This window comes from Phragmites australis, chromosome 8 (assembly GCF_958298935.1).
Source record: "Phragmites australis chromosome 8, lpPhrAust1.1, whole genome shotgun sequence".
Lineage (NCBI taxonomy): Eukaryota > Viridiplantae > Streptophyta > Magnoliopsida > Poales > Poaceae > Phragmites > Phragmites australis.
In genome coordinates, this window is record NC_084928.1 from 30,348,879 (window position 1) to 30,367,201 (window position 18,323).

General features: G+C 48.0%; 2 protein-coding genes across 5 annotated transcripts in view; both read left to right on the top strand.

Annotated features, from left to right (window-relative positions):
* LOC133927010 (protein transport protein SFT2-like) overlaps positions 1 to 18,323 on the top strand; it is a 63,027-nt gene that overhangs the window by 43,068 nt on the left and 1,636 nt on the right. For 2 of the 3 annotated variants that reach the window (XR_009911231.1, XM_062373234.1), the window contains exons 2-3: positions 16,430 to 16,628; positions 17,318 to 17,585. Coding sequence is in view for 1 of the 3 variants with exons in the window: in XM_062373234.1 (XP_062229218.1) it covers positions 16,432 to 16,628; positions 17,318 to 17,585 (465 nt within the window). In the remaining 2 variants the exon portion in view is untranslated. Of the gene's footprint in view, positions 1 to 16,429; positions 16,629 to 17,317; positions 17,586 to 18,187; positions 18,250 to 18,323 lie in introns of all 3 variants that reach the window. The other variant, XR_009911232.1, reaches the window with a different exon arrangement.
* Positions 11,031 to 15,105, top strand: LOC133927007 (vacuolar protein sorting-associated protein 32 homolog 2-like). 2 transcript variants are annotated; one of them, XM_062373227.1, is made up of 8 exons: positions 11,031 to 11,221; positions 11,317 to 11,459; positions 12,255 to 12,354; positions 13,093 to 13,178; positions 13,279 to 13,370; positions 14,147 to 14,261; positions 14,470 to 14,665; positions 14,882 to 15,105. In XM_062373227.1, exons 2-7 carry the CDS (start codon positions 11,373 to 11,375, stop codon positions 14,659 to 14,661), a joined length of 672 nt encoding a protein of 223 aa, XP_062229211.1. In that variant the 5' UTR covers positions 11,031 to 11,221; positions 11,317 to 11,372; the 3' UTR covers positions 14,662 to 14,665; positions 14,882 to 15,105. The 2 variants fall into 2 exon arrangements, with proteins under 2 accessions (XP_062229211.1, XP_062229210.1); XM_062373226.1 differs by having other exon boundaries at positions 11,033 to 11,221; positions 14,875 to 15,105.

Consider the following 18,323-nt stretch of genomic DNA (forward strand, 5'->3'; position numbering starts at 1 on the left):
ATCCTGTGAATATTAATGGCAATTTTTCCTTGAGCTCACAACTCCAGTTTCTCTGAGTGTATGATGCTTCTTCTGGTGTTCTGCCTGGAAGTCCCGGGGAGTACTCAGTCGGGCCGTTCCCGACCTTCCCATCCCCGAGAAACGAAGTTGTTCCGATCGCTGACGTTGGCGCAGCCAGCCCTCGAGCTCTCGCGAGTCCGCATTGCCTAGGTTAAGAAATGAAAACACAGACTCCCTTGTCCGGGAGATAGATCGATCCCGCTCGGAACACGCCGTGCCTAATGAACACTTTTTCACTTTGCGACCACTCAGTTAGTAGAAGGGAGACGCATGCGGGCGAGAATGTGACCAAGAGTCCTCGCGGTCCGGTGGTGCCCGGGCTTAAAACGGGCCGGACCGAGCACTGACAGCCCGCCCTCGAGACCTGAGCTCCGGACTACCCGAGTAGCTCGAGCGATAGGATTACCCAGGGTACCCGAGGACTCGGTAGTGCTCGGGGTCCTTAAAAGCGGACCGAACACCACGACCACCACGAAGGGCTTCGGTCAGACATTATCGCACGCGCGCTACTCTTTTCTGCAAACCGCTCTGTCGTTCTGGGAAAAAGTAGACACGCGGCAGGGTTTTTGCGTGCGAGGAAAACACCTCACCGAACAGATTAAGGCGCGAGAGCCCCCGAGAATGACTCGGGAACATAAATTTACTGAAAGTAGATTTGTCTGAATATAACCACTCACCGGACAGCTGTCGGCCTTCCGGCCCACCGATCCAGGAGGGATGTGCTTCCGAGCTCGGGTGCCCGGGAACTTAATTCTTTCAACGGGGCGCCCGAGCGCCCGGAAGGCGTACGAGGATCCTAGGGTCGGGTGATCTCGACCACCCATGCCTAAGTGGTAGGACCACCCGAGGACCCTTGGGGCCGACCAGAGACCGGGGCATTGAAGCCCTCGCGGCCGAGCTGCTCGTGATCGCCAGCCTGTGACTTAAGAGAAAAAATAGGTTTTCTTTGTCTGGTGCGCTCTGTCAGTGCGGTACTTGCTATAGACTGCTCTCATTTTCGACCCGAGATCTCTCGAATACCCGAACCGGCGGACAAGAGCGGGCAAAGGTGTAACCCAGAGGTCCTACGGTTCGGTGGCGCCCGGGTATGACAGACCAGACCGAGCACCGACAACCCGCTCCGGGGGCCTGAGCTCCGGCCTACTCGAGCAGCTCGAGTGATGGGATTACCCAGAGCACCCCGAAACTCGGTTAGTGCCCGGGAGCCTTCCACGACACCGAATACCATAGCCTACCATGTCGGACGTAAGTCAGCGGCGACTGCTCGCATGTATACCGATTGGGATTCTTTTATCAACGGGGAAAAAGAGAGAGCGAACTTTTTCTCGCACAACCGAGCACCTCACCAGACAGATTAAACATACGGAATCCAGAAAAAATATTTTGACATAGCGGTTGCTTATTGAAATACTGAATGCGTAATATTTACAAGGTTGGGCGACAGCGACTTACCCAAGGGGCGAAGCCCTCGGACTGCTTGGGCGGGGAGAAGCCCCCGGCCTTGCTGACCTGAGCCGCGAGCATGACCATCTACGGGTAGAAGCGTCGGAGATGCTCGATGAAGGCGACGGCATGCTCGGGCTCTTGGAAGCCGAGCTCGGCGTTGTTGGGGACGACCTCAGTATCGCCTCCTCCGCGGGACTCGTCGCGCTCCCTCTGGCGCTGCTCCACGAGTCCTTTGACCGTACGACACTCCGTGAGGTCGTGCCATCTGGTCTGGTGTATAGGACACCGTTTACCTGGCTCGGGCCCCGCGGGAACGGGGGCCCTCGCTGGAACAGGAACTCGGCCGGGGGCCGGGGCTCTTGCTGGAGCCGGGGCCCTTGCTGGAGCCGAGGCTCTGGTGGGTATGGAGGCCCGAGGAGGAGCCCGAGCAGGGGCCCTGGCGGGGCGTCGATCGACACTCGGCCGGCGCTCTTGCCGGTGGTCGGGCTCTTGCGGCACCCTATGAGCAGGGACCTGGGCTGGCTCAATGGGAGCGGGAAGAACTTGGCTGGTCGGAGGTGGGGCGAGGAGCATGCCACGCCCTGGCCTCCGCAGCCTTGGCGCACTTATCGGCCAGTGCGAAGAGTTCCGCAGGGGTCTCGATCTCGTGCGTACCTAGCTTTTCGAGCATCCGCTCATCGCGGACGCCCTGCCGGAAAGCAACAATAACAGCATGGGGGGCCACTCGAGGAATGGTGTTGCGAACCTGGCTGAAGCGCTGTATAAAGCGCCGTAGCGTTTCCCCCTCCTGCTGTTGGACGGCATGAAGGTCGCACTCCAAACCGGGGCGCGTAAACGTGCCCTGAAAGTTGGCCACGAACTGGTGGCGCAGGTCATCCCAGGAGCCGATAGACCCTAGGGGTAAGTTCATAAGCCAAGAGCGGGCGGAGCCCCTCAGGGCAACATGAAAGTAGTTTACCATCACCTTTTCGCTGCCTCCGGCCGCTTGGACGGCCGTCGTGTAGATTTGGAGGAACTCGACGGCCGTCGTACTTCTCCGGCAGCTCGGGGCGGAACTTGGAAGGCCACCTGACCCGGCGGAGCTCGGTGGTGAAGGCACGGCAGCCGGTGCCGTATCCCGCAGCGCGAGCGGTGGTCCTTGGTGACGAGTGGCGGTGAACCGGGGATCCCCGGTGGCCTTGGGCCGGGAGAGAGGAAGCCTGGTCCTCTGCCCCGACCCCCTGCCGGGTCTCCCGCTGACGCTCGAGAGTAACTCGGGCATCCTCGTGGCCCCTCCGCTCGTCAAGGCGCAAGCGGAGGTCTCGGGCTTCAGACATGGCCAGGGGGACGGCACTCCGCCTGGAGACCCCTCGGCCCGTGCGGGTGTTGCCCGTTGAGGAGCCGGCTCTGGCGGCACCATGCTGAGAAGTGGTGCGAGGACTCCCGGCCTGCACCTGGCGACGAGCAGTGCCGACCAAAGCAACGACATCTTGGATCCACCGACCTTCCGGAGTGTTCGGCATGGCCTGAACGGGCGGATGCCTAAGGAGAGCATGTGCTGCAAGCAGCGCGCTCCCTGGGCTGGCCTCGCTGAAAGCGAGCCTGCGCCGAGGCGGCACCCGACGTGGTCCAGAGGCGGACCTAGCGGCCGGGGTCCCGACCACCTGCTGGGGGTCGGAAAGTGAGTCGGCAGCGGCGGCGGTGGCCCTGAAGGGCCCAGCGCCTCGATCCCCTTGAGCGGGAAGAACTGCGCCCGCGGATGGCGGCTGCTGCTGGCATGCAGCAGCGACTGGGCTCCTTCTGACGTTGGGCAGCGCTCCGTCACTAGAAGTGGAGCCGAAACGCTGGAGACGGTGCCCACCGGCCATCTTTTCCTGCGGAGAAAAGTAAAACAAACAATCCAGGGATACTCCCCCCTACCTGGCGCGCCAGCTGTCGGAGGATGAACTCCTGTCGTAGGGATCCCGAGAGACCCCTTTTTAGAGATTCGGCCGGGGGGATGATCCTGGATAAGCTTGTTGGGAAATAAGCGGGAACGGAAACAAATGCAATGGCTGGTGGGAGATGATCGCCCTGACGCGAGAAAAATGGGTGCACTGGGGTTTAGACAGGTTCGGGCCGCACGGAGGCGTAACACCCTACTCCTGTGTGAGTGTTATATCTGCCCTTGAAGGGAATTCTTCAAGGATGTATCTGATTACAAGAGAGAGACACCTACTGAGAGCTTGAGGCTCTCGTGTTCTAGCTTGGCTTGAGCGGGTTTGAGCGTCTGCGTCCTCTTCTTCACACACCACACCCTTTACGTGTTCTTCATTCTTTCCTTTTATAGGCGCGCCGACCTCGACATATCCTGAATGGGAAAGAGGGGATGCGAATGCCAAGGTGCCATGGAGAAAGGCGTCATCATTTCGTCTTGGCGAAGTGACAGGGGCGGTGGAGAAATGCGGCGCGCATCCGACCACCCGCCACTGTGGAAGCCTCCGGGCGCCATAAAGGGGGCCCACCGGGCAGCCTCAGAGGTGCCCGGTGCGCCCACCCTGTCTTGTCTTTCTACTAGGGCAGGGTGGCCGGCGGAGCGTTTCGATTCTGGCAACGTTATCCCGAGGCACCCGGGTGAAACGGGACGGGACCCGTGCATTTAATGGACCCACGCCCCCCTGCCAGTGCATGGCAGGGTCTGACACTGGGGCGTGGGCAGCTGAGAATGTCAGGATGTCAGGATGTCAGGCCGCGCGTGCCTATTAAATGCGGCATTGGGCCTTTGACTGGATGACATCCTGATGACGGGACCCTTCGGGTCGTCGAATGATCTTGCGCGAACCTTCGGGGAACCGAGTCCTCGGGGGCTGCCACGTGCAGCCCCGAGCACTCTCTCCCGAGTACTTCGGGGGGATCTTCGGGGAACCGAGTCCTCGGGGGCTGCCACGTGCAGCCCCGAGCACTCTCTCCCGAGCACTTCGGTGGGACCTTCGGGGCACCGAATCCTCGGGGGCTGCCACGTGCAGCCCCGAGCACTCTCTCCCGAGTACTTCGGTGGGACCTTCGGGGCACCGAGTCCTCGGGGGCTGCCACGTGCAGCCCCGAGCACTCTCTCCCGAGCACTTGGTGGGACCTTCGGGGAACCGAGTCCTCGGGGGCTGCCACGTGCAGCCCCGAGCACTCTCTCCCGAGTACTTCGGTGGGACCTTCGGGGCACCGAGTCCTCGGGGGCTGCCACGTGCAGCCCCGAGCACTCTCTCCCGAGCACTTCGGTGGGACCTTCGGGGCACCGAGTCCTCGGGGGCTGCCACGTGCAGTCCCGAGCACTCTCTCCCGAGCACTTCTTTCCCGGTATTTGGGCTCTGCGGATCATCGGGGAACTAGGGTGCTCGGGAACCAGAGGCGGCGGCCCCGAGCACCTTCTCCCGGGACTTAGCTTCTTCTTACCTTGCAGGGTGGTGACATGTGGCGGATGGCCGGCCTGGTCTCGGGACTTAGGGACCCCTGGTTCTGAATACACCGACAATCATCAAATCACCTTCAACTCTAGGTCGGATTCTCCGGCCCTCCCTCCGGATCGACACTTGGTGCATCGTGTGATCTAAAGGTACTCCTCAAGAATGTTTAACCCGATCTCTCAGTGTCTTGATCTAGAGTCGAATTCTTTTGGTAGAAATGTTCCTTATCCATCCTAGAACCACATACTCCTAGGATTTTGCAATGTATTAGATAAATCATCCAAACCATAGTCTTTGTTTCGGAGTCAGGCTACCCAGAGTATCCGGGTTGATCCGGATACTTCGGGTTGTCCAGTGTCTGCCCACTCATCTTTTCTTCCTCCACTCCAATTCTTGTGCAATCTTTCTCCTATCTCATGTATGTGATCCATATCTATCTCAGGGTAATCAAGATGGTTCATGAGAGGGAAAAAGGTCTCACCTATAAAAGGAGGTTGAAACAAAAGCTTGTTCCGCAAGCTCAAGATGATGCCCCTTTGCAACTAGTTGATTGTGGTGGCAGTGGCAGCAGAAGTGGCAATTGTGGTAGACAGGAGCGAGTTCGCAAGGTTGTTAGGAAGGTGAAGAAAACCCAAGCTGGTGGTATTCGAATTGATGAGGCGGTCTAAACCGCCAATGTACCTCGTGGTGGTGCTTTGGCACCTCGAGGAGGAAGAGGAAGAGGAAGAGGAACAACAAGAGATAGAGGCAAAGGAAAAGTTGTGGCCTCCAGTTCTAGTACTCAAAGGCAAGAAGAGATTGAGGAAGAGGAAAGTCCCATGTTGGGTCCTTTGAAGCTTCACAGGCCTCTCAGAACACATACGACAATGGATACGTCCAAACAAGTTGTGAACTACATGAAAAAGGCACGCAAAGTGAAAACGGAAAGATACGAGAATCCGTTTGAATATGTGAAAAATGTGGCTGATCATTGCTTTTGGAGTGATTTCCAAGTCAACTTTTATGAAACTGCGATCCTTACCAAGAAGAAGTCGATAACCCCAATGCAATGGATTGATTGGAATTACATGGAAAGGAAGAATGATCCAATTTTCAATGAAATTATTGCAGCTTGTGAGGAGAAAAGGATCAAAGATCTCATGAATTTGAAATGTGATTGGAGTGATGAGGTGATTGCTCAATTTTATGCAGCACCTTGGTATGACCATGAGAACAATCAAACCATGTTATGGATGATCGAGGTAGAGCAATACAGGATTACATATTGGGATTTTGCTCATGTATTTGGATTTGATGTCCGAGATACATAAAAGACCCAAGATTCACAATGAGAACCAACTCTCCACCGAAGACATGGACTTTATGTATGAGGATCATGGAAAGGTGACCCATGGCATGGTTATGGGCATGAGGTCTTTTTACAAATATGCCAACTCCTTGTTCTGTCTCACATTGGCTCCAAAAAGTGAAGACGCCACAACGGCACAAGGTATCTCAAGAAACCTTCTCGCTAGGATGTCTAATGAGGCCGCTCCTTTTAGTGCGGTGGATTTTATATGGGAGGAGATTCATACCGCATCACACTCTCCTACCTGAAGTTGTGCTTATGCATCGTACATCATGTATATGCTTGAGAAGGTCACCAAGAAGACCTTTTTTCAAAGAAGTAAAGCATGAGCCCTACAGGATGAGGTTGGTGAGCACAAAATCCTCTACACCTCCACCTTCTCCTCCACCCGAGGCTCCAAGTGCACAAAGGGCGGCTCCGAGGCGTCGATCTTCCTCACGTGGCTCTCCTTCTTTTATCAAGAATGCTCTCAAGGCTATATTCAAAGTTTGCACTCATAATGCCACGAAGATCAAGTAACACAAAGATAAGTCTAACGTGAGGTTGAGTAAAATAGAGGAAAGACAAAAAGACAAGTCTAATGTGAGGTTGAGAAAAATAGAGGAAAGACAAAAAAAACCATTTCCCGCGGCCCGACCACCAGCACACAGAGGCTCGGGTTAAGTAGATCGATCGCTTTCTTTTGCTCTCTCCTCAACGTGCACACTTTCTCACACCCTCTCTCTCATTTTTTCCCCAACCGGCCAAGAGAGTTGGTGGAGAGGAGGAGCAAGGAGGGGAGGCCAAGGAGGAGGTCTTCGGAGAGCTCCTCCACTGGAGGTGGTTTTCCCCGTCGAGCCCGAGCTCCTCAGCAATGTTTTCTTCCTCCTCAAGCCATCCACCACCTCCTCGACGGTGATTTCGAGCTCCGGTCATTCCCCAACCTCCACGACCGAACCACATGCTTGCTAGGACGTGGTGAACACCCTAGACCCCCTCCCATTCCTTCCCCTTAGCTAGATTGACCAGATTTGAGCTCATCGAGCTCAACAATGGCCTTCACCGCCATTAGAGGCAATAGCCGAGTTTCAGTCGTTTTTGGCGTGTGCTTGTTATCCTACGCATTAGAGGAGGTCAAGATGATGCTTTAGGTCCAAAATCCCCACCCAAAAACCACCAGAATCATCGCCAGTGAGCTCACCAAGTGCTCCCGGCTGAGCACAGCGGTCGGACCACGTTTTCTAGCGGTCTAACTGCCATTCTTAGGGTCGGACCGCCCCCCGGGCCGGTCTGATCGCTAGACCCCAAATCTCTATGCACGCCAGCGGTCTGACCACATTTTCCCAAGGTCTGACCACCAATAGGGGTGGTCAGACTGCGGTCAACTCAGACAGTACAGTTTCAGCGCAGTTCACCACTTGCCAAAAATTGTAAAATTCATAATAAATTCTCCGTAGCTCCAAAACTTATGAAACCAATTTTTTTGTTTCATAATACCCTAATCTACCTATTAAAAATATCCCTAGCCATGAAATAATTAATTAATTTATAAGATAAATTAATTAGGTTGAGGTTTCATTAATTCACTGTTAATTCTTTACAAGTCCAAAAATCATAAAACCAATTTTGATAGTCTTCTTATGACTTGTTCTAGCTAGGAAAAAATATTTTCATGCATTATAAAGTATATTTTATGGCATTTCATCATATACATATTATAGCATGTATTGTTGCACTTCATTCATGCTCATCATTGCATGCGTTCTTCTTTAGTGAACAAAGAACCGAAGCATGGCGCAATCGTGGTTGAAGGCGACACCAACCTCCCGGAGTTCTGTGAGTGTTGTGCTGGGAATATTAGGCAACCATCAGAGCAACAAGGTAAGAATCTAAGCATATTGCACCCTTTGAATTGAAGTGTGGAATCTAAAATTGATATGATATGCTCTATGTATGTTTGCATGTGTTGCGAGTCAATGTCGGGTTTATGTGAGTAAAACCTATGTTGATTGCATTACCTCTACCTTGAGTTGTTAAATATCCACATCCTTGTAGCGTTAGCGATATTGTTGATGTCTAATTTATAAAGTCATTCGAAATGCTTAGCGATGCATAGGTCACCGGTAGAAGTCGAGTGGTGGAGTATTTCATCGCTCGCGAGCTATAGGCTTAATTACGGTTGACTATGATAATATTGATTATGTTGGTTGGGTGAGTTGTAAGCATGAGATGAGATGTGGGCGGTGTTAGGGGTGTCTTATGCCTCGGAGGAGTTCCACGGGGTAGTTCAGGAGAGGAGCCCCGGCACCATAGATCATTTTGTATTGTTTAAGCACCGTCCATCGGTGTCCTTGGCTTTAGCACTTTTCGTACTTACTACATGTCGTATTATGGAAACGACAAGCCGAATACCTTTGTAGCTGTGGTCTTTTAGCATGCGAGTCGATGGTGTGAGCGAGCAGGTTTATAGGGGTATCCAGTTTTCTCCGGAAGTAATTCTGGATGATCCCCGCACCTATCAGCACATGAGCAAATGGTTGGGACTTATTGGGAAAGGTTGACTCGAGTACCCCTTGCGTGGGTTTGTGAGCCGTATGGTCCTCAAGTTGTGTAGGTAAAGAAGTACCCCATGCAGGGTGTAAAAATAATTTGAATTGCCGCGCTCTTGGTCATAAGCATGCTTCTGTCCATTCGCATCAATCGTAGAGTTATGAGTGTGGGACGATGGTATGGATGGCCTATTGGGAAATGTTGATGTTGGTTATTGATGTATTGCTATATTTTCATTTACATTTATGTGCAAGTTGTTGGTTACAGGGTATGTTGGTTAAGCATAGGTGCTCACACATATGTGTTTAGATTGCTTAAGCATATTAATGTATTTAATCTTGTGGCCTTTTTTTTTCTAATGACTCAATGCATGGTCCTTAGAGTCGGGTTATTTATATGTACCCTATATGGATTAAGTATTGCAAGTATCTTCGTACTTAGCTGCTCTACAGGTTTTGCAAGTGAGGGAAAGACGGTGTTTAGCTACTTCACTCCTGCCAAGGGTGACAGCATGAGTAGGCAACTGCTCGATGGTCGCGCTTTTGTGGTGAAGCCTAAAGGTATATGGCTTCGCCCACTTTTTGTGGTCTATAGCTTTTGTTTCCGCTGCGAAGTTCTCTTTTGGCTAGGAGTTGATCAGTTTTAGTTTCTTCCTAGATCTCTTTTACTATAAATTGTTAAACTTATTAATGGTTAAGAACTTTTAATATAATTTAATTACTTGCTCTTTATTAAGCTTGATTCTGATTGCTTATGTTCGAAAGACATGTGTTCCGATCTTGGGTATAAAACACGTGCTGGGACTACTGAGAAGATATTCTAGTTAATTGTTGAAGTCGTGATTATGTAAATGATTAACTTGGTGATTAACTAGAATATTATTTGGATGGTTCCTCACACATATTCCTAATGATGAACAGAGTCATCGAGGTTGTACTGCAACACCGTCTGCTCCACTCTTTCGCTTGCAACTTGTGGCGTGCCTTTTCAAGTGCCCCGTTCCACCTGAGACTTTTGCAGATAATTCATATTTGTAAATATAACACCTAACATACCTGACACTTTTTTCATCTTCCTCTTTGTAGAACCTTTCAAAGTTTTACCAATTTTCGGAAGTAACAACTCTTGATCTTTTAGAGCCGTTGCTTGCTAATGTGTGCGCACTTGTAGAGCATGGTGATAGAGGTGTTGCTGCATATGAACCAACCGAAGGTTTACCTTCGGGTCCTTTACCTGCAGCATTGCTATCAAATGGCCATAATCCCCCTATTAGTCCTTCGAGAGAAAATATCATGATCGATGGACGTATTATCATAATCATCGACGTCCATAATTAATGTCAAATGGCACTAAAAAAATTCAAATATTCGAAGTTAGAAATAATTAAATAATAAAATAAGATAGAACAACCATGCAAAAATTCCCTAATATTTCTTCAAGATAACAGGATGGAGGTTTTGAATTTTATCGAATTTTTGGCAACAAACTAATTTTGCCAAATTATCACAAATTCTAAAAGAACTTTCAAACAAGAATGAGATGAGAAAATAAGAGAGCAAATGTTATTGCTGATGTGTAATAGAAGGGCAGGGTGGAGGTAAAAATAATGATTTTTGCAAAAAAAAAATCAAATTTTTTAGAGCTCAAACGGTAACAAAACAGTTAGAAAATTAAAAAAAAACGAGCTAACAGGTTAAACAGGTTGGACACGACCTGTTTAACCTGTTAAACCGGACGTACCCCGCATGCCCTTTCGTGCCATCCGTGCCTAGTTGAGTCGGCCCCACGCGTAACGGCTCCTGGCCGGCCCGGGCGAGCCGTGCGTGCCATGCTTGGAAAGGTTAGTCGTGCCTAGCTGGGCCGGTCGTGCATAGCCAGGCCGAGGCGTGCCGTGCCAGGCCGGGCCAAACCGTGCCTAGACAGGTCAAGGCATGCTAGGCCATGCCCGTGCCGACCCATCTCAACCAGGTCGTGCAATGCCGGCACGCCGTGCCATACGCTCAGCCCAGACACAGCTCGGCTCGCCTCGAGCTAGGTCGTGCCTACAGTGCCAGGCCACGGGCCGACCCAATAAGCACAGCCCATTTGAACGTCTTTATGCTCGATAGGGCCAGGCCCGGGCCCTGAATTGCTGCGCTAGTATCCCCACGGCCGCCCAAGGGGCACAAAAAGGCCCATCTCGGCCCGGCCTTCTAAATGACCCACCAGCCCGGACTCGGCCCTGCCTGTGCTACGCGCACACCGCTCTGACGCCATCACCTTCCTTCTCCGGCCGGTAACAACCCCGCGTCCCGCTTCCCAACCGCCTCCCCCGCTTAAGAACCCAGCGCGCCGCAACTCCCGTCGTCCCGAGACCACGAGCCCCACCGGCCGACGAAGCGGGGATCGCGAGCGCGCGGCCCGAGAGGAGCGGAGCGCGCTGGTGAGCCCGATCGCCCGATCGAATACGACCTAAAAAGTCGGGTTGCTTTCGGCCGCCCTTACCGTGTTTGTTTGTTTGTTGCTTTATTCTCACAGATTTGGTTCGATCGTTGGGCGGCGATCCGGTGGGAGGCGACAGACGACCAGCGGCCATGTCGGGCGTGTTCGGCAGGGTGTTCGGAAAGTCCAGGGAGCAGAGCCAGGCCACCGCGTTGGCCTCGCTCGACAAGCTCAACGAGGTGAATCGATCGATTAATCCCCACGCCCCAGTTAGATTAGGTTATTTTTGACAGGATTTATTAGTTCTTACTGCGGTATGGTAATTAATCTCAGAGGCTGATAAGTCAATTTGTGAGTTCTGTGCCTACGGGTGTAGATCAAATTATTGTAGCTTTTCTGTAAGTGCAAGTTGCAGCTTCTATTGCAACCTGAACCCAGCTGTGGGGTGTAATCCCACTGGGACGACGGATTTGACAAGATTTATGCTAACAAGCCGGCTATTCCTTACCTCTGCGATTAGTGACAAACGGGGTATGCGTAGGAGCTAAATATTTTTTGTGCTTGTAAAGGTTGTTGCTATTTCTCTTTCTGGAACGAAAAGGTTGCTGCTATTTCAGGGTTAGATGGTAAAGTTAAGTTCCATGGTTTGAAGGTATGGAAACATTGGTTTTGACATGCTTCTTGTTGCACTGGGTTCTTGTGAATCTTGTAATCACTCTCTTTCAGAACCTACAAAACTAGCCAATAAGGTGAAGGGGACTCTATGCACATAATGGTTGTCTTGCTTCTGGTGGATTGTTCAATCTCTGGATTATTCAATGCATGGATGGATGATACTTTGTCAATCCCAATTCAACACTGCACTACCGAACTGGATGCCTTAACTAATTTGTGTTGCTTGGATGATATATCCTATAGGGTTTAAAATGGCTTTCGCATTTTCAGGATAAATGGTTTCTTTTCATTAAGCATGTAAGGCTTACGAGTGTTCTTGTAGTTGTTACCTGCAAACTAACTTTCTTAATATATTTCAGACTCTTGAAATGTTAGAAAAGAAGGAAAATTTGCTAGTTAAGAAGGCAAATCTTGAGGTTGAGAAGGCCAAGAATTTCACTAAAGCCAAGAACAAAAGAGGTACACTATACCATCTCAAATTTTTTTTTTGGCTATTGCAATAATATTGTGAAACCACTTAAATGTAATGGTAGTCATTGATAACCTTGTTGATTTTAATTTGGCCCCATGCTACCTTATTCAGCAATTCAGCTACTTATATTCCTAGTTTGCTACTGCTACTTCTAGTCTTCTTGGTGAACTAGTGTGCCGGCTTTTATACTTGGTAACCTCATGTCATATTGTCATACCACCATTTGATTAATAGCTTAGTATATGATGGGAAGTTTCTATATTGACACACTATTTTAATAGGCTGGCGAGAACCTCCGAATAATGTTTTGTATGCTTCTCTTCTGTGGTCTTTGCCCTATTACTAAATATAAACAGAGGTGGTAATTGTCACTGACACTGAGATGTGTTATGCGTTCCATGTGTGCTCTAGTGTTTCCTTTTCAATAATTAGCTCCAAGCACCTCTTGCACCTATGCTCATTAACTATTGTGTTGCTAATGGCCTACACCAGGGAATTCCATACTACTCTTTGTACTTAAGCCTGTCTTACGATTCCATGGTGCTCCTCTTGTTATATAACTGCATTTTGTTTTTATAAAAAAACACATGCACTTTTTTTTCCCTGTAAGTCATGGTGGTTCAGATTTTTTACTCATCACAGATTACGAATTTTCTTTTTTCTGAACTTAACGAGTTTTAATGAGAAGAATGATTTAACTGTTAGCTTTGAACTTCGCATTGTAGCCGCAATTCAGTGCTTGAAGAGGAAGAGGCTATATGAGCAACAGATTGAGCAGCTTGGCAATTTCCAGCTGAGGATACATGATCAGGTGAAGTCACAAATAACCATTTAGTTTGGTTTTCCATCTGGTTATCATTATTTTTATTCTAGATTTATTATATTATTTTTCTTACCTTTTCTTATTATAGATGATAATGCTGGAAGCTGCAAAAGCTACAACAGAGACTGTGGATGCATTGAGAACTGGAGCATCGGCAATGAAAGCTATGCACAAGTCAACGTATGCACCATTATATATTACTGCTACGTCTCTTAGAATCAATTATCTTGTTTTTTTGTTTTTCTTGGGTTTTTGAAAATTTATCTAAATTAATTCAAATCTTTAAAAATAATCCGTTGTTAATGGGCTATATCTGATGGGAAGCTTAGTCACCACTCTGTATTAACTTGGACCCTGGATCATCTTATTATGCAACCATTTCAGTGGTTTTCAGCTTCCGTAATGATTCCTGACTGCAATGGTACAACAAAGCAAGTCTAGTGACTTCACTTACAGATGAAAAGATAACTTGCTGGACTCTGCGGTGCAATATACTTGGCGAAAGTCTTAGAAAGAATTCATAATCATATAGTAGAAATGAGAATTATGTCCACTTAAACCTTGAACAGTTTTGTTGATTTCTGGTTGCATATCTGAAAAATGTCATATGATATGGCCAGCTATTAGCCTTTTACTGTTCTCAAGGTTTTGCATTGATAGCATAGCAAATAACTATTATCTGCAATGGTGCCAGTACAATAGTGCATACGTGTTAGATTTAAGTGTTTATGCTTCTGTATACTTTGGTTTGGAGTAGTTTAGTGCTCTATGGACTGGTTAACTAGAGCTACAAAATAGTACAATTATACTGTCACACACTTATTGTGGTGGTGAATCTAATGATATCAGGAGCCATCTCTTTACTGCTTCTTTAATTTTAGTTATTGCTTCTGGGTTTGCAGATATGGTATATTTGTTTCTTGACTTTTTATTGGAAAATTGTGTCATTTTTCCAGAAATATTGATGATGTTGACAAAACGATGGATGAAATTAATGACAATATGGATAACATGAGACAAATTCAGGATCTACTGTCAACACCTATGGGAGCAGCAGCTGATTTTGATGAGGTCTCTCTCTCTGTGTAGCACACTTGTGCTTTCGTGCATGCCCAATAGGGATGGGCATGGGTCTTGTTCCATGGGTATCTGTTGATCCACTCTAGTTCAACTTAATCAACTAAGTTAGTTGATTAATTTGAATTGGATTCATGGATTGATTCATGCCCATCCCTAATGCCAAAAGAGGGGAAATCCTAATCTTTGCTGTTTTGAATAGGATGAACTGGAAGCTGAACTTGCGGATTTGGAGGGGGAGGAGTTGGAGGCAGAGCTGCTTGCACCCACCACGGCAGCTCCTACCGCTCCAATGCGTGTACCTACTGCTCAGCAGTCCACTCGGCCCTCTGCCCAGAGTAGTAAAACAGAAGATGACGAGCTGGCCGCTCTACAGGCAGAAATGGCTATGTAATTAGGTACTTCTCCATCTTTTGTTTCCTGAGTCAGGTCCATGGTGTTGTATCACTCTTAAAGACACAGATCAAACTACTCACAAGTAGCACAAGCCGTCAAATCCCTGACATGACAGAAATTAGATTACGGATTATTAAAATTTGCATTAGGCTAGTTTTTTCGTTATAGTCTGCCTGCCTCGGATCGATTATTAATTAATAAGACTTTGCAGTTTACAGGCATTGACGGTCATGTTAGTCCAAATTCTGCGAATATATTGGAACTCTGGTATGCTCGTGAAGATCTTCCTAGGAAGATGTCAGAACTACAGATACAAGCTGCATGTCACTCTGACCGCCTATGTATGATACCATGCTATATTACTGCTTTGTAATCAAATATCTCAGATGAGCTATTGAACAGATCATCTTCTAATAAAAGGTTTATGTTATTGTGTATCGTACCATGCTGTTATAGCGTCGATTCTAATTGATGAAACACCAGCTTCATTACCTACTTGTCCTTGATGACGGAGTTGCTGCCTAATCCGGATCTCGAGCACATATTCAGTGTAAACACGCCCTTGTGTGTCAGAATGCGGACCTGTGAATGCAATTATCCGGTTAGTGCTTGCTGTATATGAACCAAGATCGCTGGAGACAGACAATTGTAATTGTTAAAAAATTGGTGTCCACACCATTATGTATATAAACAAAGGTGGGTCAGGGAATCGCTACGTTTGCTTGCTGAAAGTCCTCTTACAAAAGCCTAATTGTGTTGTGCAATTGCCGGTGTACATTTGTGAAAAATGTAGCATCTGACACCGATTATTTGAGGAGAAAAATTCACCTAAAGCACAAAATCCTTTCACCAGATTGTGATAATAAAGTGAAGAGTCAATGATCTCTCTCTCTCTATATACACACATATATACTATTTTTTTGTCTATTGCGATCAACTTATTGAGTCTATAATAACAATTGTATTTCTCTGTGAGTGTTGGAGCAACTAACATCTACGTAGCACCGACACGGATACGGGTATCAGTATCAGGCAAAACGGGGATATGCTATTTTTTCAGAAAACCCAATATGCGAATATGTTACTATTTTTTAGTAAAGTCTTTTCTACCAAAACTAATGATTATTGAACTAGTAAAGACTTGACATTTCTAGTTGCAACTGCATGCCCTTTATTATGTTTTAGGTTGCGGCTCTGGCATCTAGGTGACTTTGTGACAACTGCAAACTGGAGAGTTGGCTGGAGGGCAGAGAAGGAGAGCAGAGAGCGGGGCAGCAAGCTACTCACCGGATCTGGAGGGCAACTGCCAGCTAAAGGAGTGGAGGCGCGGGTGGGTGGAGCGGCTTCTAGCGATGGCAAGATACAAGAGCTGAGATCGGCGATGGAGAGAGGGTCTGCATGCTAGAGTTGAGAGGCGACCGACAAGTGGCAAGATGCGAGAGGGAGGCGAGCAAATGATTAGGGATTTGAGTGGCCAAGAGGACTGCTGCTAGACCAGACTATAGTCGTTAGATATCTATAAAGTATGTTTGAGATATCTGATATTTTATAAATTATTTTTATCTGAAACGAATATGATTTAGGGATACGCTCATCTAGGAGTATCCGTGTTTGGCAGGCTAACACACTGGCAAGCCTGCAGGCTCGCCTAGCTAATATAGTTCGGCTAATCAGCTAAACCAAAATGGATACGAAAAAAACCTTGCGGATTAATAGCTGGGAGCCTGCAGTGCGCTCTCTCTCTCTCTCTCTGGCGTTGTGGGCATAGATGCAGGCGTGGTTCTCCTCCGGTTCTGGGCCCTCGTCCTCCTCGGCGGCGGCGTCCCCCCAGCCGTCGCTGCTCGCGGAGTGGAACTCCTACGCCGCCGCCCGCTCTGCCGAGGATGACGCCGGCGAAGGCTTTGGGATCGACATCGAGGCCGCCGTCCGCTCCGCCAACGACCGCGTTGCCGGCACCTTCGGCGCGTAAGTAACCTCCCTCTCGCTCTCAGCATTCTTCTGTCCTCCTAGGGCTCGCGCAACTGAATCTGAGCTAGCTTAGTTCCGCGTGCAATTATACCGTGTTCTCCAAGGATGTAGCGGTGGCTCTCAGATCGCCTCTGTGCGTACTGTGATGGTCTCGGCTAGTGATCCTGTTAGGTTAAGCGTGAGGAGAACAGGAGCAATTTGCCGCGGCAGAGCTGAAGCCTAAGATAGACAAGCTGCCTGACGAATTCAGACATGTTGGGCTCTGAGGCAATCTTGGCCAGCAACTATTTTGTTTTCCCTGGTGATCTCGAATTGCAGTTGGGGTTCCCGAATTGGTTGCAAATTTAGGGCTTTGGTGGTTTATTGCCTTTTGCCAATCGGTACAGCTGATGTCAATGGAGGAATTTGTGTTTTGGCTATGTCGCAAAGTTGCCATGAAGATTCATGTTGAGATTTTTAAACTTTTAAGTCATTTAAGAGGAATTTTGTTTAGTTCTAAAGCAGCTGGGAAGTGGGAGAGCTGAACAAGGGGACAAAGGAAACTTACGAAAGATGGCATTGACCTAGCCTCTAGCTAATTAACCCTCGTTTTTTAGGAGAAAGTTAACCTTTGCTTTTTTTCTTCATAAGGACACAAGATTTGAATACATTTTACTGATGGAGTACTGCAATTCTGATGTGTCCAGGGTCTCGAAAGGTGTTAGAGGATTGCCTGGCAGCTTTAAGTCCACAACAAGCAGTGTTCCATCCGGCAAATCTCTCATGTACTTTGGTCTATTTCTTGCTAGTGGCATATTCCTAGTCTTCATCGCGTTCACAATATTTCTGCCAGTCATGGTTATAATGCCTCAAAAGTTTGCAATCTGTTTCACGGTGGGATGTGCCTTCATAATCGGATCATTCTTTGCACTTAAAGGGCCTAAGAATCAGCTCTATCATATGATTTCCAAAGAGGTATCATATCTTTTTTCTTACAAACTTTTTTCATCTCATAAGCATTGTCTTCTTCTCGCTACCAATTCTGTGAAGTGATGTGTAATATAGCCTGTACTGCTTTCGTCCTATTAAAAACTTTTATTTCATAGTGACCAGGGCTTGTCATGCAATGATGTCATAATGAAGAAAGGGTCAATGTCTTATATGCCACTAAATTTTTTCGTAGAAACACCGTTTTTTATTAACTCTCCAGACTCCAGAAGCCATTGTATTAAAAAGAAGAAGAAAGGAAAACACATCACCAAGTTTATATTGCACCATAACATATCCTTGAGGTATTGATTATATTATGGTAAGTTATCAAGTGTGTGCCCAATTGTGGAACTGTTATGGTCGTGAACAGAACAACCAGCCCTAGTCTGCTGGTAGACTCGCCTGACCTTAACAGAAACACCAGCCTTGAAGATGCATTGGCAGTGATTACTACCTCATACTTGATTTGGCTAATACATTTTCTATAGACGTTTGATTGTGCTTTGTTTTTCAGGTTTAGAAGATATTAACATGCATGATACTATTTTACTATTTTATTTTAGTGACTGCTATGTTGTTCTATGCAGGGGCGGAGCTTCTTGATGGCCAAAGGGGGCCATGGCCCCTCCTCCTACTACAAATTGCTTAAGTAAAAAATTAGTTATAATCACTTGCTCACAAACAAAAGCACTAAATAAATCATGGATCTATAAGCTTGGCCCC

Bases quoted from the DNA above. Each gene is read 5' to 3' on its own strand.
- LOC133927007 (XM_062373227.1), top strand. From the start codon at position 11,373: ATGTCGGGCGTGTTCGGCAGGGTGTTCGGAAAGTCCAGGGAGCAGAGC. The intron at 13,179-13,278 runs GTGAAGTCACAA...TTCTTATTATAG, and splicing joins AGCTGAGGATACATGATCAG to ATGATAATGCTGGAAGCTGC. The intron at 14,262-14,469 runs GTCTCTCTCTCT...TGTTTTGAATAG, and splicing joins CAGCAGCTGATTTTGATGAG to GATGAACTGGAAGCTGAACT.